General features: G+C 52.4%; 1 protein-coding gene across 1 annotated transcript in view; it reads left to right on the plus strand.

The window, feature by feature from the left end:
* Positions 1–21,830, plus strand: part of LOC141998906 (uncharacterized) — a 70,610-nt gene extending 48,780 nt beyond the window's left edge. Inside the window, exons 6-11 of the mRNA XM_074971867.1 lie at positions 1,601–1,696; positions 2,450–2,554; positions 2,964–3,099; positions 3,334–3,428; positions 19,905–19,956; positions 21,472–21,830. Of these exons, the coding sequence (XP_074827968.1) occupies positions 1,601–1,696; positions 2,450–2,554; positions 2,964–3,099; positions 3,334–3,428; positions 19,905–19,956; positions 21,472–21,830 (843 nt within the window). The remainder of the gene's footprint in view (positions 1–1,600; positions 1,697–2,449; positions 2,555–2,963; positions 3,100–3,333; positions 3,429–19,904; positions 19,957–21,471) is intronic.
* Positions 21,831–22,205: the final 375 nt, after the last annotated feature.

A 22,205-nucleotide genomic window follows, 5' to 3' on the forward strand; every position in this document is an offset into this window, starting at 1 on the left:
GAGAGACATGGGATTGGCAGGGGTATGGCCGGGCTAATGGGTGGGGACTGGGTGGTGTTGGAGGGGGCAGCAGAGGAGAAGGATTGCTGGGGCTGAAGACTTGGGAGAAGAGAAGGGAGAAATTGTGAGATTGGTCTGTAGTGGGCAGGGGGGGAATTGTGGGGCTGGAGGGCAGCTGAGAGTGGGGGCCAAGGAATCACATGGTCCCAGCTCGGTCATCGGGATGGGGCTGAATGGGGGCAGTTTTGACAGGGAGGAGGAGAGAAGGGGATTGGGAGTGAGCTGGGCAGGAATCCGGGAAGGGGGACAAGTCTGATGGGCAGAAAGGAATGGGAGGAGCGGGAGGTGGTGGGGGATCCTGCTGGCCATGTGGGGCACTGGCTGTGTCATCTCCTCACTGGGAGGTGTCAGTCGGCCCCAAATCTCACGTGCTCCTTTGTCTCTTTCACGTCTCACAGGAGCTCATCGAGGAGCTTCCCGATGACTCGTCACCCAGCGCCGTCCTCGCCCACTCCCTGGCTGCAGTGGGCTACCTCTGGTACCGAGACAGCCCCACCCCACCGGCTCCCCTCACCCCAGTGCTGCTCAGGCCCAAGGCTGGGAGTCACCATCACTGTCCCTCCCAGGTCACCTCTCAAGAGTGGCGCCTCTGGCAGAGATGGTGGGGTGGGAAGGGTCACTCTCTCCTGGCGGGGCTCTTCTTTTCACTCCCATAACATGACAGGGGCCCTGGGGAGGGGCTCACTCCCGGGCTCCGATACAGGAGGGGCAGCTGGCTCCAGGGAACAGGAGCTATTCCTGTCCTGCCACTGTCTGTCTGTGACGCCTTGGCCTTGTCATTCCCTAGCTCAGTTCCTCAGTTTCCATTCTCGCCAGCCTGTGCCTCTATCCCTGTGGCTTGGTGTCCGTGTTGGCGACAGTCCCACCCCTGTACTGCACAGTCTAATACCAGCTCCTCTCTCTTGCCAGCACCATGAAACCTGCCCTGGAGCCAGCCCTAGAGACCCACCTCTTGCGAGCTGCCCTTCACTCTGTCTTCACCCTGGGCACGGAGAAGGACACCACCGGCCTCCAGGTACCTCCTCCTCCTCCATCCTCCTCCTGTTCCAGAGTAGTCCTTGGTCCCTGCTCCCTTGATTCGCTGGAGCTCCAGATTTAGGGGTGGGGTAGCGGAGATGGAACAAGCTGCAGGCTTGGATCCTTCCCTCCAGCAGGGAAGAGATTACCCCTCCCTGGGGGATTTTTCTTTCTTTCTTTCTTTCTTTCTTTCTTTCTTTCTTTCTTTCTTTCTTTCTTTCTTTCTTTCTTTCTTTCTTTCTTTCTTTCATAAGCCGTGTTTTGCCCAGAAGCCCAGCTTGCATCCAAAGCAACTTGGCTATTTCATACTCTTCTGCCTACAAGGCCCTCTGCAGAGATCTGCTAAGCTCATGGATTAAAGGTCCAGGGGTCATCAATTCTTGCAAATTGCCTGCAGTGGGATGTGAAGGAGAGAGGCCGGGAGATGTGTTTGGGAGTCTCCCCAGTGCTTCCCAGAGACCCCTCTTCCCATCCTGTGGCAGGTGTAGGCCCAGGTTCCCTAACTCTGACCCATGCTTTGCAGGCTCTGCACAAAGTCATCCCAGAGGTCCTGGATGCCATGCTGGGGAACCTGCTGGCAGAGTCCCCAGACACAGACAGGCTCCACTTCATCTTGGAGGTGAGCCCCATTTGACCTGAACTCTTTGGGAGACTGGTAAGGAGAGACTGGAAGATGCATTTTCTACTCTGTCCTCCTAGCTGGGTCCCCAGTGGGCCGTCCTTGGTTGGGGAGGTCAGTGCAATGTAGTGTCAGGTCCTTCCTTCTTGAGGGACAGAGTAAGGAGCTGGGACTCCAAGCCAGAGCTCTGCCTGGTTCTGCTGAGCACTACGCACAGGGCTCCTGGCTGTCTTGGGGAGTGAGAGTCTGAAAACCCACCCTTTCCCCACCCCTCCAATACACAGAGCCCATGAGATTGGGGAGATGGTTCTCAGAGAAGAGGCACACGCTCCTTCCTAGAGAAACAGGAGGAGCCCAGGGAATCAGCCCTTCCCTCTGATCTGCTCTGAAATTCCTGGAGGGATTGTGCTCTCAGTCACTCCCTACATCCCCCCAAGGATTTGCATGGCAGGGAAGGGCCGAGGGTTCAGTCTCCTTTCTGGTGAACTGTTCAGGAATCAGGAGTTCTGGGAGGATGGGACCAGCCCCGACCCCGAACATTGTCCCAATCTAGAGAGACGCTGAGAAGTTGTGACCTGAAGGGTACAAGCTGCGTCCTGGGGGAAAGAATCCCCTTCTAAAGCTCTGCCATCAATGACTCAGCTATTCCCCCCTGCACAGAATGTCTCAGGCTCCTGGGGCTGGGGGCATGGGGCTCATTTGCAAAGCAGGAGCAGCTGGCCACTGAGTCTGACCTGCCTCCTTTCCCCACAGCATGTCAACCTCTGGGTCGTGTCCAGGGTGTCGCAGGAGCGAGCCAGGGCTATCAGGAGCAGCACAGCCCTGCTGAGATACACAGTCACCCTCCCTGAGTTTGACGTAAGTGAGCTCCGAGCCAGCTTGCTGGCTCCAGGCGGAGGCGGGCTGGCTCCAGCGGGCTGCAGGATCTGCTGTTGCTGCCGGGGCTGTGGGTTAGGAGGGTTCTTCATGGGGAGGCAGAGTCAGAGCAGAACTGAGCTAGGGTTGAGTCAAGTTCTTCTTGTCCTGGTTCAGTGTTGTCCCTGGGCCTTTAAGGGGACCATGCTCCAGCCCCTGCTTGGCATCCCAAAGCAGCTGCGGGCTCCCTTGGCAGCAGAGCAAATGAAGGGTCGATCTCAAGCTCCTCTCCCCCAGCATCTCCTGCAGAGGGGCTAAGCGGAAGGAGCCCTCTGGCCCAGGGGGGCCAGGGAGGGACAGGGAGCTGAGAGGAAAATGCTGATGGAGTCCCCTCTGCTCTCCCTTCCATTAGATCTCAGCCGAGTTCCCTCGGATGGGTCATCATGTGGCCCAGCTGGCTCTATTTGTCAGCGATCCAGACAAGGACATCAGCCGGCAGGCCAGGGAGGGGACTTACCGGCTCTACCAACTGCTGCTCCAACAGAGGGGTAAGGAACCCAGCTGGGACACGGAACCCAATAGGGGACTGAGAGTGACCACAGGTTGATAATGGGACCCTAGACCATTTCTCTCAGACTGACCCCAGCCGGAGGACAAGTCTCTCTCTGCCTCTGTTCTTCTCCACTCCACTGTGCAGCCACCAATGGGATTGGAAGGACACAGAAACTGCAACCAGAATGAGGAGAAAAGTCTCTCTCTCTCTCTCTCTCTGTCTCTTCCAGGCCTGACCATACATGAGGCGGAAGATCTCTGGTGCTATGACTGGCACCAGGACAGCAGGCTCTTGGGCTACAAGAACACAGCCAGAGTGGGGGAGGTAAGGACACTGTGCCAGGGCATGACACAGCTCAGGGAGTGGGGCTGGCGGGGCTCCCTGCAGTGGATGCCTCCTGGAGACAGGAAAAGAGCCTGCTCCTTATTTCCAGCTCAGAGTTCCTCATCCAGCAACCAGTGGGACACGCTGGTGCTAAAGGTCCCACACTGGGACTGGGCCAGGAGTCTCCTTGTTCTTGTCAGGCTGCAGGTTGGATTCCCCTTGAAGAAACCAAGGAACTGCAGAGGCCATAGCCAGCAACTAGAGAAATCACTTAGCTGGGGGAAGAGACCTTTGGTCTGTCAGCTCCAGCCCCCTCCCCCCGTAACAACACACGCACACTCCTCTAGCCGCTGAGGTGCAGGAGATCTCTCTGCTGGAAGCAAGACAGGGTCCCCTGTTGTCTCTGTGCCCTGCACAGCAGAGTGGGCCTGCTCACACACTTAGAGATCCATTTCCAGCCCATCCTGGCCCCTGCCATAAATTGCATTCCCGAAAGAGCCACTGGAGGCTTTGGTCCCTCAGCATCTGCGCCTTTTTAATAAAGGGGCTTCCCTGAGCCCTGGGACCCTGAAAGACTCCTGGGGAATGAAGTGCCTTGGCCACAGCAGCTCTCTTCCCCATTCTTTGGGGCACTAGACACCATTGTACAGCCAGGACTTGGAGGCTGGCTCTGGGCAATCTGCTCGAGCCTCATGTCCTCTTGGTTTTAGGTCTTTGAAAAATTCTTCTCCATCGGGCAGAGAAGATCCTTCGTACAGACAGCATTGCTGGCCATCCACGACCCCCTGCTGCGTGTCAGCCAGGCTGGGCTGGTGCTCGTCTACTCCCTCCTGGGGGAAGCCCAGCAACTGATGGGGGACACGGTAAGCAGCTGCAATTGACTCAGAAGCTTGGGGTGGGGCCCAGGGCCTCATTCCCATCCTCTCGCCATTCGCTGGCCTGGTAGCAAGGAGCCTAGTGGGGACTTCATGGACTTCTGTTCTTAGGATGTGGTGCTCTGTTATCACTCCTGGGAAGGAGAGGAGAGTCCCCTAAGTGCCCTCTGGGAGCCTTTCCTGCCCCACAGAGCTGCACCCATTTCCCCATGGCCTAGTGTCCATGTCACCCGAGCCACCATTGAGAATTGCTCCCATCCCTGGCAGCCTGGGAGGCCAAGAACTGACTGGTGATGGTGACTGCGAACTTAAGCGGTGTCCCCAGGTGGGTTGGAGGTGGAACAGCTGTCAGGGGCACTGATGGGGAGGTGGCAGGAGCTCACCCTACAAGGAGGGGGGTTGGCACTGAAGGTCACTAGAGAGGACAGCAAGGTTCCATCCTGGGGGTCAGGAGGGTGAATCTACCACTCAGACATGAGCAGCTGCTGGGTGGAAATGATGGTGCTGGTTCCAGGTGCCCTTCATCCTCCCTGATTCCTGGGGAGTGTCTCAGTCTCTGACATGTTCTCATTCCCCTGCAGCATGAGGATGTCACAGTCAAGGTCATGTGCCAGCTTCACATGATCCGGCACTTGCACCAGATGCCCGAGGCGCTGCAAGGGCTGTGGCTCATCTGATGCTCTTCAAGGTTCCCCTCCCTGTTCAGCAAGTCCCGCTCCCTGCTGCAGGTACTGCTCTGTCTCACTATAAATGGGGGGGGGGCTAGTGGAAGCAGAAATGGAGGCCCCTGGCACTCACAGGAACTCTCTCCCCTCTCTGTGGAGCTGTGTCCTTCCCGTGGCCCCCCGAATTCCTTCATCTGGGGCAGGAGCTCTTTCCCTCACACCCATATCCCTCCCCTCTTTCCTTGATCTCACCCCCATCCCATTTCCCGTGCTCCCAGGCAGAGATCTTCCTGCCCCATACGGCGCAGAAGGACCTTTGGGTCAGGGCTACAGACTGTCTGCCCAACTGAAGCTCAGGAAGCTCCACATTTGAGGAGGTGAGGATGGGACAGAGGCTCCGGGCTAGCTTCATCTCCTGCCCTTTATTCTTCCTTTGGCCCTTCTCTGGGCTCTCAGAGTCTGACATGAAGAGGAGCCTCCTCCCCGCATGTCTTCTAGGCCCTGGCATGTGTGACAGCCTCCCAGATGGGTGCAGTCAGAAGCTGAACCACCTCAGGGAGCAGTGGAGACAGGTCCCTTGTCCTAGGAAGCCAAGCAGTGGTAGTTCTCAAAGAGGCTGAGAGGGAAGACCCCGCTCCCTCATGGAGGTAAGAGCCATTGACTTCTTTAGGCAAAATGGGTTTCTTGGGGGAGAAATGGGATCCCTGCTGCATAGCCTGGCTGGGAGCTTCCCCCATCCCTGGGACAGAGGCATCTTTATGAATGTGCCACTCTTGTTTTTTTCCAAGCAAGAGGCTCCCCAGAGAACTCCTCCTCAAACCTGTTCTCCTGGGAGCGTTTCTGGGAGGAGGCTCCCGTCCCTCAGTCTCCAACTCCATCATGCAGTCTCTTTCACTTAACATCTCCGCTCTCCAGCTCCACTTCCCGCAGCAGGACAAACGGACCTTCAGCTCCTAGAGAACAGACTCTGACCTCCTTCTGATCAGCAATGGGGTTTCACCATCCCCTCAGCAAACCTGTCAGCCGGGCTGGACCGGATTTGAAGGAGGAGGGAATCTAACAGGGTGGCTTGGCCTATGGCTGCCTAGCCTGGGGCTAGGCCAAACTGATGACCAAGTGAGCCCCACCTGAGAGGAAACAAGGGAAAACAGCAGCAAAAGTACAGAAGCAGAGCGAGCTGTTCAGTAGACGGCCTTGGGCCAAACCCTGGAGTCCAGGGTAGGACTGGGTTCTCTCACCGTCCCTAAGGAAGGGGACATAGAAGACCCTAGAAACCCAAGAAGGGCAGGCCGAACCGAAATCAGGCTGAGGAAGAACTCCCCACGAGGGTGGAAGGCCTTTTTTCTGTTCAAGACATTTTGGGACTTTGTTTGCAAGGAGCACGACCCAGGAAGGAGTGGAGTAAAGGACAGTCACCTGGTTGGAGGGCTGAGTTCCGAGCCAACAAACTGCAAGAGTGAGTATCAGCGGGGTTGCTAGCCCAGCGAGAAAGCGATGACACGAGGCCTGGCCAGCATCTAGCGGTGAGTGAACTCTGGTACACACCCAAAGTGGCTGTGTCTGGAGCCCTGTGTAGGCTCTTCTGTGGGAAGTTCCCATGGGTCAGTGGGGCCTGAATCTCTCCTGCTCCTTTGATCTCTTTGGGCTTCCCACGAGATGTCTGGTGAACTGCCCTTGGACTCTGAGCCCAGCACCGCTCAGAAATTATTCGCTACCTTCAGAGAGAGAGGGCACAGCTCAGCCTGTTGGGTAGGCTGGAGACTCACACTTCACTCGAACACACAACACTGAGGTGGTTTGGGAAGCATAGTAAGAAAGAAGAGATTTAAGTGATACTAAGCAAGAGAAAGAGACACATTTCAAACAGACAAACAAAACACAACACACTTTGTAGTGACTAAAACTGAATCTTAACAAGTCACAATCTTTGCCTTAGCAGTTTCCAGACTAACACCTCAGCTTTCCTAACAGACCTTCTTTGATGTCCCTGTAGGGTAGAAAACTCCTCTGTCGAATCCGCTGATTTGATTGCTTCGTCTTCTGGTTTCAGACCCTCTGTTCTCCTTCTGGGGTGCCTGGACCCTGATTGTAACATCTCTCTGGCCCAGCCTCTTATACAGATGTGTGCTGCAGCCAGCCCCAGCGCAGGGAGCAGTGGGGACAGATGATCTCATCCTGTCAGACCAAGCAACATGGGTCCCATTGAGGCTTAGATGGAAGATCCCAGGCATCTCCTGGAGGTAAGAACCGTCCACTCTTCTGGGTACTTGGGGCTGTTGCAACAAAGAGGGGGCTCCTGTTCCATAGCCTATTTGTCCTCATGACTGTGTTTTTTTCTTCTCAGAGGATGCATCCGGGACCCTGGAGACTGTTTCGTGCAGGAGGTTTGAGCGGGGAGAGATCACTCACTGTCATGACCCATGGGTCATTAACCCAGGTCTGCAGGGTTCCTGGGAGCAGCCACCCTCCAGCACGCCACCTGGAAGCCTACGAAAAACTGCTTACCTAGGACTGACGAAGTCCAGACCCAGTTTGAGGCTCCTATTGGCAGAGTCCCAGAGCAGCTAATCGGCCCCCAGGACCTCCTTAAACCAGCAGCAGGAAGAAGAAGCTGTCTGAACAGCCGAGCTCCTCCCCGGCTCTGGACCGTGTGTTGGCTGTTCCTGCTCCCACTCCCCAGGCTTGATTTCCTGGCATCCGGACTCAGGGTGACTCACCTGACTTGAGGTTCTGAACACAATTTGGTCTTTTGCTTCTGCTCTTCCAGTGTCCTGACCCAGCTGACTCTCGACTGCTGTCTTGTGAGTGTGGACTCTGCCTCTGACCACTAGGTCTGGCTGCCCATGACCCAGCCATGACACTGACTTTTCTTCAATTCCTCCAATGCCCTTTTCTGCTCTCCAGCTCTGCTCTCCCAGCAAGACACACCGATGCCTTGGCTCCCAGAGTCCTGCTTGCCTGCTAGTCAAGGGCTCAGGGGGAGTGCTTGTCTTGCCCCATCCCCCACCACAGCTGCTTGTCCTCGGGGACTCTCCCTAGCGCAGAGGAGAATCCGTCCTGGCAGCAATTCAGGAAGTCACAGAAGGGACGATCTGCTCAGCTCCCTCTGCAATGCCACTGCCCAAGACCATTACGAGTGGGTGCCCAGTGACTGCGCCGGCAGCTGCTTGAGAGACTCCTGGGGGCAGGGTAGTCGTGTTTCACAGTGACCGCGGGAAGCCATGCGAAGAGTGCGGCATTTAGTAGACTCTCCTGCTGTCCCAAAGGGTTTCTGTTCTCCTGCACGGTCAGACCATGGGGCCAGGCTGCAGAATGGGGAAGAGCTGGTTGGTGATGAGTCGGAGGATTCACCATAAAGGTGGCAGCAGCTGCAGATCCTGGAGTCCCTGTGGTCGGGTTACCATGCGTCCGGAGTTTCCCGGACATGTCCGGCTTTTTGGGTTTTAAATTGCCCTCCGGGAGGAATTTGTAAAACTCTCAAAAGGTCCAGGATTTCCCTCCCAATGCAGCACTCTGGGGGCGGAGGGGGAGCTGCGCACTCTGCGGGGGAGTACGACACTGTGTCTGGCTCCGCACCCCAGACACACTGCTCTGAGCAGCAGGGTACGTGGGCAAGGGGGGCTGGAGAAGGGGCATGGGATCCCTAGGGACAGTCAGGGGACAGGGAGCAGGAGGGGTTGGATGGGTGAGGGGTTCTGGGGGGAGCCTGTCAGGGGGTGGGCATATGAAGAGGGGTCGGGGGAATCAAGGGACAGAGAGCGGGGGTCGGGGGTTGGACGGGGCGGAGGTTCGGGGGGGGAGTCAGGGGCAGGGAGCAGCGGGGATTAGATGCGTTGGGGGTTCTGCGGGGGCAGTCAGGGGACAGGGAGTGGTTGGATGGGTGTGGGAGAGCCAGGGGTCTGTCAGGGGGCGGGGGTGCAGATAGGGGGCAGGGCAGTCAGTGGACAGTTAGGGGGTGGAGTTCTAGGGGGGCAGTTAGGGTGGAGGGGTCTAAGGAGGGGGCAGTTGGAGACAGGGAGAAGGAAGGCTTAGATAGAGGGCAGGGTCCTGGGAGGGGGCGATCAGGGGACAAGGAGTAGCGGGGGTTGGATGGGTTGGCGGTTCTGTGGGGGGCAGTCAGGGGGCAGGAAGTGGGAGGGAGTAGATGGGGGCAGGGCTACCACTCCCGCCCCCACCCTCGGAGTGTCCTCTTTTTTGAAAGTTCAAATATGGTAACCCTACCCTATGGGCCCAGCCTCCACTCCTGAGAGTTCAGGCGAACCTCCCCCTGTTCTCAGGGAGTCTTTGGCTTTGGCGGCTGGGCCTGCCTGCCGAGACAGAGGACACAGTGTTTCCATCAGGCTGCTCAGTTGCAAATGCAGCCGTCCAAAGACGTGAAGAATGGAAGTGAAAGAGCAAAGCTGGACCCTCCGCTGAGCTCCTGCAATCAAGTGAGCCCAGCCTGGGAGAGAGGAGGGAAAGCTCCAAGGTGGCTGGTGGCTGCAGGAATCCAGGGGAGGAGAAATAAATAGTTCATGATGAATCCTCCGGGCTTTTTCTTGTGTGGTGGAGGGTTTAAAATGGGTCTAGTTACTATCACATTCAACTTTACAATCGCTGTGTCTGATTGAAGGGCAGGTCTAGAAAGGGCAGAGGTCACTCGAGGAGCTTCAAGTCTCAGATTCTGTCCCTATTGCCTGCTTTGACCAGCTGATCTCAACCCAACACCGCCCTCAGGTGGTCGCAGTGGTGAGCTCTTTCCCTCTTTTTCTGGATTAGCCGCCAGCATGGGGACAGGATACATGTGGCCAAGGAAATGGAGAGGCATGGGGGTCACTTGCAGAGGCATGCAGATAACTTGCAGAGTTGCCTGTTAATGCAGCTCCCATGGGGGAAGCACGGTAGGGTCCCGTGCACTCCGGGGCACCATTTCCAATTTTGGTGGTGGCGGGGAGGATAATTTCACCCTGATTCCAGGGGCTACTTAGGCACCTGAAAACTCTAGTGTTTTGGCAGATAACTTAGCAATGAGCTGACAGGAACACTTGCCAGACTGCTTTCTGGGGAAGACAGCTATAAGAATGGATCCAGGGAATGGTTCTGTAGCTCTGAACTGTTTGGACACTTTCAGGGAACATTTCTGATGCGAGACAGAGATCCCCAAAGTTATCCTGGGTAACCCTGAGAGACTTATGGAAAACTAGCAGATACCACATCTCTGCTGTCACTTTGCACTGACAAACTCGGACTGCCCGAACCTGTTCATGTATTTTACCTGCTTTAACCTCTCAAGAACTTTCACCTATAAAAGAAAGAAAATTAAATAAATGGCATAGTTACACCGATATAGGGCCGTAGCATAAACCCGACCTCAGAGTTGTCCCATTGAAATGGAATTATTCACAGCAGTAATTAAAGTGAAACATGCACGTAAGTGTTTCCAGGGCCAAGATTAAGGCCACAACTTATGAGAGGTGCAGACGCAAGAAGAGAAGAGCTGTGCAAAAACTGAAATGCCACTTGGAACCTGGCCCAAACAATGCATCACGAAAAATAAACTCATCTTGTTCTACAGTAACAGAGCTGGTTCAAAAGGGTTTTACACTGACAATGCAACCTTTGAACTAAAAATGCCACTTTGGATTACATTGATCATTTGAAAAAAGTTCCCTCTTTAAAAAAAACATTTTGGATTTCTCTGCCCACTTCAGAGAGAACGTGGAGTTTTTGCCACCAAAACGAAACAAAAATTTGATAATTAAAAACATTTCCAAATAAATTTGAAGAATATGGGGGGGGGAGGAGTGGTTTCTTCTTCAATGTTCATGACCCTCCCCACCCCCGCTATTTTTCACCAGTTCTAATTGTGAATAAATGTCTGTCTGTCCATGAATGATAAATATGTCTGCTCCTGAAACATTTACAAACAACGGCTCTCATGAGGAGCACTGAGGTCACATGACGCAGAGAAACACCCAGGCCTGCAGGGTTCACATTCTCCAAGACATAAACCGCCCCAGGACGGGAATGTCACACACAACACAGCGTGACTGGGCCGGGTTGGTGAGGTGCATGTTTTGCTGTTGCTGGCAAATTGTGCTTTTTTGAGGTGGGGGGGAAGTTATATTTGAAAGGAGTTCTTCATCCTCTCCCACTCTCATCCGGGGTGCCGGAAGAGGGGAGACCAGGGCCCACCACTTTTTACTGGCCATAAGTGTGAGCGACTGGATGATGGGGGAGAGAAGGGAGTGGGGGCGGGGCAGTGTTTTGGGGGCAAGGGGTGGCGTGAAGTGGGAGCTCAGGGAGAAAGGTGGTGTGAGGGGAGGCCTCAGGGAAAGGGGCGGTTTGAGGGGGCAGGACCTCGAGGAGAAGGGGTGGCACAGGGGCTGGGCAACAGTTTGGGTGCCAGCAGCCCCCCCCACTTTTAGGAAGCTTTTGCCCATCCTGCCCTCATCCCAAATTAATTTGTTGCAGTAAGAAAACGTTGAGCAACAAGGAGATTTAGAGACCCACAATATAACCGCCAAAATCCTCACCCGCCCCTCGAGCTGGGCAAACAGAATTTTTTGGTCGCTGGCAATTCCAAAAAAGAGATGGAAAAAAACTGGTTTCAGGTTGAACAAAACTAACATTTTTCCAAATTTTGGATGAACCAAAAAGCTTTAAAAAAAACCCAAAAAGACCCAGGAACATTTCAAGGGTTGTAACTTTTTGAATTTTTAAAATAAAATTGAAGGACATTTTTAAACAAAAAATTATTTCAAACTGAAAAATCAAAATGGTTTGTTTGGAAAGTGTCTAAACGAAATGCTTTGACTTGTTAAGAATGCGGGGGAGGATCTGGACGTGAACAATTCAGCAGACCGGATACGAATTCGCAAACTGCTGAATCTGCATTTTTCACCTCAAATAGGTTTAGATGAAAAGTTTCACCCAGTCTAGTCCCCACCATTAAGGGGCATCGTAGGAGGGATCAGCTCTTCCCGCTGGTTCCCGAGCCGAAGTCTGTCTCCATTTAATGGGTCCCTCCCCCACACTCCGGTTTAGGGTTGCCAATTTTAATTGGACGTATTCCTGAAGATTTATCACATGACATAATCTTTCATTCAAAATTAATCTTTAATTCCTGCAGACTCCCGGTCACCCTGGAGGATTGGCAATGCTGCTCCAGTTTCCTGGGCCACACCCGTGTCCCCACCTAATGGATCCCTTCCTCTGGGTTCCTGGGGGAAGCGCCTGTCCTCCATTAGCAGGTCTCCTTCCCCATTCTCCAGGGCTGGGTCTTGATTCCTGTTTCTGGTTCCCTGGGCCTGGTCCCCGTCCCTGTCACACACTGCGGGGAGCTCCGATTCCTGGGAATCCTGCCGACTTCCAGGCTGTGGGGAGGGATGAGTCAGCAGCTTCCTGAAGACGAGTTGCGAGTAGGCAAACACTTTTCCTCTACCTTTCCAAAACCCACATAGGTACAGTAAGACTAGCACCCCCACCACTGCCACCACTCCACGCACCAGGAGACGATTCCAGGACGCTGGCTCTGAAACAAAAGAGAGAGAAAGGCCCCATGACTAAGGGACTCAGTTAAATCATCCCACTGCTGCCATGAGGATCGCAGAAGATGAAGACGTTCCTGGGATACAGGAAGAGCTGAGCTGGGTCGTGTGCACATGGGCACCACTCAGAGCAGCGGGAATGAGATCTCCAGGCTCATTATCCCCATCGGCCAACCTGACGGAGGGAGAAAGGTGAGCCTGGCAAAGCAGCCCCTGTTCCAGAGTCTGGGAACTGTGATTTTTAAGATGCTCCACGATGGGGTCCCTCAGGTCTTAAGGTTAGAGGGGACGGTTAGGATCATCTCCTCCAGCGTCTCTTGAGGCGTGGGGAAGGGCTAGCCATGGTGGGAAGGGTGGGGTTTGAAGATGTATCCATGAAAATGGGGGGTGGGGTCGCTAACACATTGCTGACGGGTGAGGGGCACGATTGGTTTCTTTGCCTTGAGGAGGGGGCTCAGCTTTTAAAAGTTTTGGGAAGAATAATTTAGTCTGAGCCCTGGCATAACCCAGGCCAGAGAATGTCGCCTACTGATTCCTGCACCCAGTCCAGTGATTTATGGCACTGACTTGGCATTGAGAAGGATTTTATCATAGGCTTAAATCCAGCTGCAGAAGGGAAAGGGCATTAGAAGCTGAAAGACCCCAGAAGTGGCTCTGGTTTTCTACTCGAAATAACCACCCAGGGCTGATTTTCCCCGGCCCAGCGCCTTGCAGTCATGCACCCAGCGCCTAGTGAGTTCGGTGTGGAGGCAGGCTCCCAAATCCAGACAGTGGCACATCATATCCCCTTTGCCCTGGCATCAGGGACTGCCCTGAGCGCCCATCCTGCAAACACTTACATACCTGAGCCCTCCCACTGTGATCCAAGGCTACTCCTACGGATGGAGTTAAACACGTGGCTAAAGCATTTGCAGAGGTTCCAGAGAGCTGAGGCTCCATGGAAAAGGAACATTACTTCAGTTATTCCAATCTTGGGTTTATGAGATGCTCCTGCCCGCCCCCTCCCTTCACAGCTGAGTCTCCCACCCAGTGGAATTCTCCAAGGAACTTCCCACTCCAAGAGACCCTGGACACTGTGGCCAGCGCTAGCTGTCCCTCTGGCCCAATCCCATGCTTCAGGACATAGTCTGAATGCCACGGAGGTCAGTAATGAATTCCCCTCCTGCATTTACAGCATGGTAAGACTAGCCATGTATGTTACAGCGGGTTCTTGCTTTTCCTGGAAGCATCAGATATTGTCCCCTGGGCTGGACCAGACAGGACAGCAGCCTGAAATGCCCTACGGCATTGGCTTGAACTGACCTTGTGGAAAACAGGCTACAGCTCCCTTTAAAAAAAAATAAAATAAAAAATTAATTCATAAGGAAGACTAGAGGTAAAATTTCCAAGTGCACTTAAGTCACTTTGGTTCTTTTGAAAATTGTGCCCTCTAAAATCAGCCCCGATCCCTGTAGCGGCCACTCCTGTAAGCTGTCAAGTTCTGGCCCATTCCTGTAAGTTTGCGTTTGTGGCGTTTTTAATACAAGCCACATTATATGCCACAAAGAACCCTGGGTGGTAAATTTTAAAATACTACAAGAAAAACAGGAAGAGGAAAAATATGCTCCATACATGCAAGTTGATCAAGTTCGTGTTGTCACAGGAAACTTAATTGTGTGTCCGAACCATACAACATTACTGCTGCACTCATATTGGTTTTGCATCTCATTATTTTTAAATAGCAAAGAGAAAAAAATAATGTGCTTAATAACGGTGCCATCTGGGCTTTGAGATTTACCAACTCTCCACAGCAGAAGAAAGATTGGGGTTCTCCATTGCCTTATGCCTGGGTCTGAATTCTCAGCAGTGCCAAGTTTTCATTTGGCTCAGCAGAGAGGGATGGGAAAAGGGGGCTTGAAGTCACCCTTTTGTTCCCCCAAGCTTCGGCTGGCTGGTGCCTGAAATAGCACCTGACATAAAACTTAGAGCACCGTTGGGGCTGCTCTAAGTTACCCTGGCTGTGGTGGCAGCAGTTCTGAGCCAGCATTATGCACCACACTCTCTTTGCTACCACACCACGTCCCCAGACTAAAGATTGGGAGGAGGCAGGTGACATAGGGAGACACACCAGCTTTGTGCTACCGAAGAATTTCTAAGCTGCCCCTTATGGGCAGTTGGCATGAGGCCCAGGATCAAACTCCTTGTGCCGTGATGGGTGGGTGAGGGAAGAGTTCTGGGCCCCAATCCAGCCTTACCCTGATCCTGGTGTGTGTCATTTACACTAGTGCCTGCAGTTCTTTTGGTATTTCTTGCTCACTTTGCATCAGTGTAAAGGTGACACAAACAAAGTGCAAGGCAACAGAGAGTCCAGCCCCCCCCCCCGCCCACTGATCGCTTTAACTAGAAGTTTCAATTGTAACCAAAATTGTGGAGAGATTTAAAAAAAAAAACAACCCAGAATCACAGGAGCTCTGGTAATCAAGTGATCCATCCCCTGTCACCCATTCCCAGCTTCTTGAAAATATAGACTAGGGAAACCATCCCTGCCCATGCTAGCTAATAGCAGTTGAGGGACCTGTCCTCCATGAACTTATCTAGTTCTTTTTTGAACCCTGGGTTATAGTCTTGGCCTTCACAACATCCTCTGGCAAGGAGTTCCACAGGTTGACGCTCCATAGTGTGAAAAAATACTTCCTTTTGTTTCTTTTAAACCTGCTGCCTATTAATTTCATTGGGTGACCACTGGTTCTTGTCTTATGAGAAAGAGTAAACAACACTTCCTGATTTACTTTCTCCACATCAGTCATGATTTTATACACCTCTATCTTATCCCCCATTAGTCATCTCTTTTCCAAGGTGAAAAGTTCCAGTCTTATTAATCTCTCCTCATACAGAACCTGCTCCACGTCCCTCATCATTTTTCTCAACCTTTTCTGTACTAATGGAGGCAGCGAGGCCTAGAGCGCTGGACTCGCTGTCCCGTTGCTGTGGGAAGTGTCTGTACTGAAGGGCTGCAGCAGCTGCAGTGTTTTAAGTGCAGACAGAGCCTGAGCCGTAAAGCAGGTTCCTTCCCACCTCCTCCCTTTGCCGAAAACACCCCCTCGGTTTAAACACTGACAGAATCCTCATGCAAAGCGATTTCTTCTCCAGGCCGTCTACAAGCCTCTCTCCTTGCAACTTGAAGAAAACTGAATGGTTGACAAACGGTTTTAAGATGCTGCTGCTTACTTCTGCCTGGCGCCGGTTTCTTTTAACGGTGCATCAGCCTGTCATGGAATGACCTTGCTAAACCGGTTACAAATTCCAGAAACCAGTTAAGTACAATACTTAGATTAATTGGACTGTTAAGTAATTATTTGACAGTGCCTAAGCAACTCCCTCACCGAACCCGGACAAACAGGAGTTGCCTGTCTGAGAGCATTCAGAAGAATGGACTGACTTCTTTTTTTAATGATGGAGAATTGAACGGGGCTCTCCCAGCTGAGTGCTCTGACCACAGGGCTGGGTTAGGAAGGCACTTCTGCCATTTTGCATGGAGCAAGGCAGGTATCTAACTTATTCCTGCAAGATATGACTTAAGCAGCATCTCAATCACCTGACTGCAAGAGAGGGGTTTCCTGGGATCACAAGCCACAACAAGCATTGAACACAGAGAGGGGCAGGGCTTAGGACACACCCCTCTCATCAACATCTCCCATTGGCTAGCATAGGTGGCTCCCCACCAGAGCATGCTGGGTTTTGGGGATCACAGTTTTCTGCCCCTGAACTCATCCCCTTAATTGACACTCTGTACTTGCGTTGGGAGGCCCCAAAGACGGCTCCTCAATCAGCCAAGGGCTTGTCCTTGGCCATAGCCAACTCTGCTGTGTCAGCTCCCCGTGGTCCATTTTTGGCCAATTGTGGCACAAGCCATCAGGCCATCTGAGAAGATCCGGAGCAACTGGACGCTGCCCTCAAGCTCACACTGACATCAGTGGGAGCTGGGACGGGCGTGTGAAATTCAGGCTGGGAGGAGAGAGGCTACTGGGGAAGGAAATCTCCCATCACAAGCTACTTCCCATCCCCTTTGGTCTCATCACGAGCTTCCTCCTTAGCACCGGAGGTCCCAGACACAGTAGGTGGGAATGAGCTGGGCTCTGGAACGAGACAAGAAGGAGGAAAGGGTTGGTGAGGACTCCGTATACCACAGGCCTGATTCTCCTCTTCTTGCCTGCACTGCAGAAGGTTGGCCTAAGGGGGGAGGTGCTGATCTAGGAGCCAGACGTGCCTGGTTCAATTCCAGCCTCTGCTATTTGCTTTGCTATTGATTATCTAGGGCCAGATACTCAAAGGTATTTGCATTCCTGAAGATGCAGGTAGGTCACTAATGGGATTTTCAAAAGTGACTAACTACCGTCTTCAGTGAGAGTTAGGCAGCTGCATGCTTTTGAAAATTCCCCTACGTGCCTATTTTCAGCTTTAGGTGCCTAAATACCTTTGACAATCTGGCCCTTAGGCCCAGATCCTTCAAGGTATTTAGGTATCCAATTCCCATTGATCTTTGAATATCTGGGCCTCACAGACTAGGGTGACAGTGGCCAGAGATAAAACAGGTCACGGCATACCACGTATTTCCCAGGGATTTCAGCGCAGACCCTTCATGAATGTTTGTTCCCGATCCCGCAGTCAGACAGAGCCAGCAGTATGTTAACAAGCAGCCTGATGAACAAAAGGCTTGCTAGCCACTATTAAAATAAAAGTTACCCCGTGGCTTATACAACACATGCCACTTTCCCTGCGAGCCCTTGAGGTGCTTGAAACCTTGCCTGCACTGCAGAAACTTTGCAAATATGGGCGGCAGGTATCCTAGGCAGGGGGAGCCTGTGACTTGCCAGACAGCCTACCATGGCTCTGCCCACGCTCCGCCCCCAGGCCAGGCCCCCTCCTGCTCTTCCCAGCGCTCTGCCCTGCCAGGCCTGGGGACACAGCAACCGCGCTGCCCGGCCCTGGGGCCCTGGGCCATGGTGGGGGTGCTTAGGGCTCCTGCAGGGGCAAGGGGGCAGAAGTGGAGGGGTGGGGCCTTGGGCACAAGGGAAGGGGCCAGGGACTAGCCTCCCCGGGGGGCTGGGTCACTAGCTGACCATGTTTGCAAAAAATGTTCATTGTTACTAGAGTCAGTGGTCGGAACATTGGTGGGCCTAGTGTAGACAAGGCTCCTGCTCTGGCACAACAGGATTTACACCTTCCTAGTTCTCTGCCCTAGCTCTAATGCCAGTCCCGTCATTGGTTATAGCAGCCTGGGGGCTGCTCTAGTGTGTGCCGGCTGGCAGGGGGCCCTCAGGGACCGTCCTTCCACTGAGAAGAGCCAGAGTGCATTGTGGTCTGGCTAGTTCCTCTCCTCATGCATTCCCACATGACACGCCCATTGGGCTGGGGCTGCAGAGGAGATGGCTCTCCCAGCTCAATGTCTGCTGGGGTCTTCCATATTCTGGGAGTTTATAGGATGTTTCCACAGGCTTTACATGGCCTGAGAAGTGCAAGGGGAGCAGAATTTTTTCTGGGGTCACTGAGTGCATAACTACCCACCACGGTAAAGTTTACGACAGCCACACACTTCCTGTACATTTCACCTTGAATCCTGTTAACTCCTTCAGCCCCTTTGCTCACGTTCTCCATCTTGAAGTATCCACCGGAAAAGGAGAGTGTCTCCTTGAAGGAACCGAGGACTGTTTGGGAGCCCCCATCAGAGGAGTAAACGACATCTTCCCACGACGAAGTGGAGGTGTTCTATTTCTGCACGAAGAAAGACGTCTCTGAAATGGAGCTGGCATTCGGTATGGAGGTGTTCACAGAGCTGCCTTCGGGCTCATCCACCTGGACAATTACGTAATCTTGGCGAGCTGTGAGATTTCAAACAAGTAGTATTTTAGTTTGGCTTGGCAATCCTGGGTCAGGGACTGACGTGGGGGGGTGGGAGACAATAAAGGGAAAGGGTCTGAGAAAGGGCGTCCCTTACAATAAATAGTTCAACCAGTCACTGTTTAAGTGAGATGCTTTGTAGATGCTCACAGAGAGGCTCTCCCACCAGCTAAGAATTTTTGACACTCTGGCTTCCTGCTGGGACCAGCTTTGCTATTCACTTGCAACCAGGGTGGATAAAAATCAATGATTTAAAAAAAAAAATAAAAAAAATTGGATTTTTTTGATAAAATGTTTTTTGCCCCTCAGAAAGCTATCTAAAGATAGTTTTAATTAAGATACATTATAGCTCAAAGATCTCTCATCATGGAATAGGGATGATAAATTCTAACTCTATAGTATGAGACAATATATTCATGTAATGTTTAAGAAAAGTTTTGTAAATGAGTTCCAATACTTCATGGATTAAGGACCCAATCTTATGGGGTTCCACAGGCTTCTTTATAGATTATGTAGGTTAATCTTTCTATCTACCCAATGGGATTCAGTGCTCAGTCTAGAAGATACCATCAGAGATGCTTAGTTTTGCAGTTCTCAAACTGTGGATTTGTGTCTCCAGAGGTAACACGCTTGTTAACAGCAAAAATGTTTTCAAATAAATAAATAAATATAGAGAGGTGATATACAGCCTGGCAAGAAAATCCTCCAAATATTAACGATTAACCTGTTGAATTGGAGATATTTATGAAGTCATTGGGAGGGGAACTATCTGCTTCCGTAACCTTGGGTAAATGAAATAACCAAACAATCATTCATTTTCTGAGATAGCTGTAAAACTCATCTGAAAAGTTTTCAGAATAAATCACTGTTTAAAAATGTATAGTGTGTACCTTCTAAAAATGAAACCTACATCTATCTCTGAGTTGTGACGAACATGTATTAAGGTTATAACAACCAACAAGAATACGCTTTTATGTAGAAATCCATGATTAAATCGAGTCTTCCTGACTAGTGATTTAAATCAATTTGATTTAAAATCAAATCCACCCTGTTTTTGCTGACCAACAGGAAGTTCTGCTCCCCAGGCCCTTCTGGGATGTCACTGCCCCAAACTCAGCTGTTAGAGAACCAGGAAATGCTCAGCTGAGATCTTCCCCATGTAACACTAGGAAAGAATCTTAGCACTACAGGGGAAAACGAACCACAGAGCTCTGCTAACCAGGAGGAGCTCAGTTATAGGTGCCGGTTCCCCCATATGCTTTTTCGTAGCAAACCATGGCGTTTTTTAAACCCCCGACATTCCATGACTGAGCAAAACATCTCCAGGAATATCAACAACGCTGGCTCGAAGAGAGGTAGGACTCTTCTTAAACAAAATGATTTTAAACGAACAACTTGCTACTAAAGAGTTTGAGATATTTGCTTTGGCAGAACAAAGGGGGTTTTGATCTAAAAGAATGTGACCCCAGACTTCTTACAATTCGTTCTACAGACATGGGGCTTGTGCGTTTTCTGCTGGGGCTTGTCCAGATAAAGAGCCAGAGCTCAGCCCTAACAATCAACCGGGAGAGTGGAGTCAGAGGTGAGGAAGGCCTGGGAAGATCCTGAGACAGTGAATGAAGGGGTGTCATATCCACCTGCTCCTTCCTGTAGGTAGATCACAGAAGGATCTAGAGGTGGGTGCTGGGGTTTCCCTGCGATGAGTGGGCAGCGTTCAATTAACAAGGGCTGCTTCTCACACTCACACACACACCCCCCATCACGCCATGCACACCTATCACGCCAGCACCAGATCTGATTTCATCTCATGCATTTACACAGCACATCTCTGTAAGCAGATTGTAACCCCCAGTGTCCATAACTCCAGTTAACTCTGCAGGGAGGACATGCTCCCCCCCGCCTCAAGATCTTAAAACCCAAGGTCGACTCCCCCTGCTAGAGAAGACACATGCTTCAAATCTGCCCCACCCCCAGTTCCCTAACCTGGGGCTTGTTAGGGGATTCCCTGCTTGTGATCAAGTGGGGCTGGCTGGATGCAAGGTGCTGGACAATCCTCTCTGTCACCAGCTGCTAAACTGCATTCAAAGAAACTTTACAAAATAATCCCTCTCCCCCCTCCTCTGTATGTTCTTTCCATGCGCTCTTCCCTCCATCCCTATTCTCTGGGTCTCTAAGTTTCACCTGCTCAGCCAGCAGCTGGGGATTTGCAAATAAATAAATAAAAATAAAAAACTGGACAAAAAAGCCCCCAAATATTTTCTGTAAAATCGACATGGGCAGGACCACCAGTGTTGGATCTAGGGGGGCTGCCGCCCCCTCTGGCTTGAAGCGGTTTTCATCCTATCCAGGGTTTACAGTTTGGCTCAGCGGCTCTCTGCCCCCTCACTGTACAAATTGTTCCAGCGCCCCTGGGCGGGACAGGGCCTGAAGAAAGGGGCATGCAGAGGATTTGGGAACACATGGGCACTGCAGCTGCCCTCCGCCATGCGCCCCCCCCAGCTCTACCTTCTCTAACCCCCAGACAACACACATCCCTCACCCCTTTTCTGCTTAGGACTCCAGCCCCACTGAACAGTCCAGAAGGGAGATGGAATCTCTTACCTGAAGTGCCGTCCAAAAACCCAGACGGGCGGGCTAGAAGGAAGACCCCAGAAACACACCGACCCATCGCATGGCAGAGGCGCAAAAGGAACGGGCGAGATCGGCGGCAACTTCACCAGAAGCTACGGCCAGCCCACCATCACCTGACTCTACGAAAGCGCAGTAAGCTGGTGGTGTAAACGGTGCATGGGAAGTTCCACCGGACGATCAACAGAGCGGGCTAGAGATTAATTTAACAACTCTGGAACTGCTTTGCAATGGGAGGAGAGGTTTCCAAGCCATGGTTTGCTGCCTGAGGCGGTCAAGATTTTAGCTTTACTAGAGGATTGTACAGGATTCAGGCACTCTCTAGTTCCTCCTTTGTCAGCCCCTTGCCCTAACACCCTGCCTGCCCTGGGTGCTCAGCTGAGCTCTCCCTAGCTGGACGGTGCAAAACCAGAACTATCCCATTACTCTCCCCTGCTGTGTGTGTCTCTCTCTCTCTCTCTCCCCTCAGGCCAGGCTGCTGCTGCCCCAGGGGAGCTCACTGGGGTCAGGGGTGTCTCTGCGCTGGGTCCCTGGGGCTGTTGCAGACCCTTCCTCCTGCTGGGGCTGGAGGCCCTGTTCAAGCTCCCCTTGGAGAGAAGCTCGCTGTGTTCACAGGAGCAGGACCAGCCCCGCAAACCAACCGCCCGGCTGTCCCAGAGGGGCCCGAGCCCAGCGCTCACCCCCAGCCCAGCCGGATCCAGCAGCTTCTCCCTGTGCCAAGACACCGCAGCCCGTGGGGCATCTTCAGGGCAGCGAAGCTCCAGGTACTGCCGCTTCTCTGCCCGGGAAAGGGATGGGGAGAGGCTGCTGCTGACCCTGTGGGGCTAAGCTGAGCAGCAGCAGGTGCAGCCAGTCCCTGTGCGGATCCCCGATGGGTCCCTGGCTCCAGCTGCTGTTTGGGGGGCAGGGAAGGGGCCCTACAGCCAGGCAGGGGGCACAGCTGCATGCCACGTAGGTGCTGGGGCTGGTGCTGGTAGGGATGTATGGGGAGGTGGGGATTTCACAGCAACTTTAACTAATACACTGAAATGTTTCCATCAACATTTTTTGCTAGGGAAAATTGGGTGTTTGATTAAAGACAATTTTTTGAGGAAAGTGTCACTTTAACAGGAAAAAATCAATTTTTTGTTGGAAAATTCAAAACCCAAAAATGGTTTGGATGGTGTGGGGGTTTTTGTTTTGTTTTTTCCCCAATTTGGGACT

This window comes from Natator depressus, chromosome 14 (assembly GCF_965152275.1).
Source record: "Natator depressus isolate rNatDep1 chromosome 14, rNatDep2.hap1, whole genome shotgun sequence".
NCBI classification, from domain to species: Eukaryota; Metazoa; Chordata; order Testudines; family Cheloniidae; genus Natator; species Natator depressus.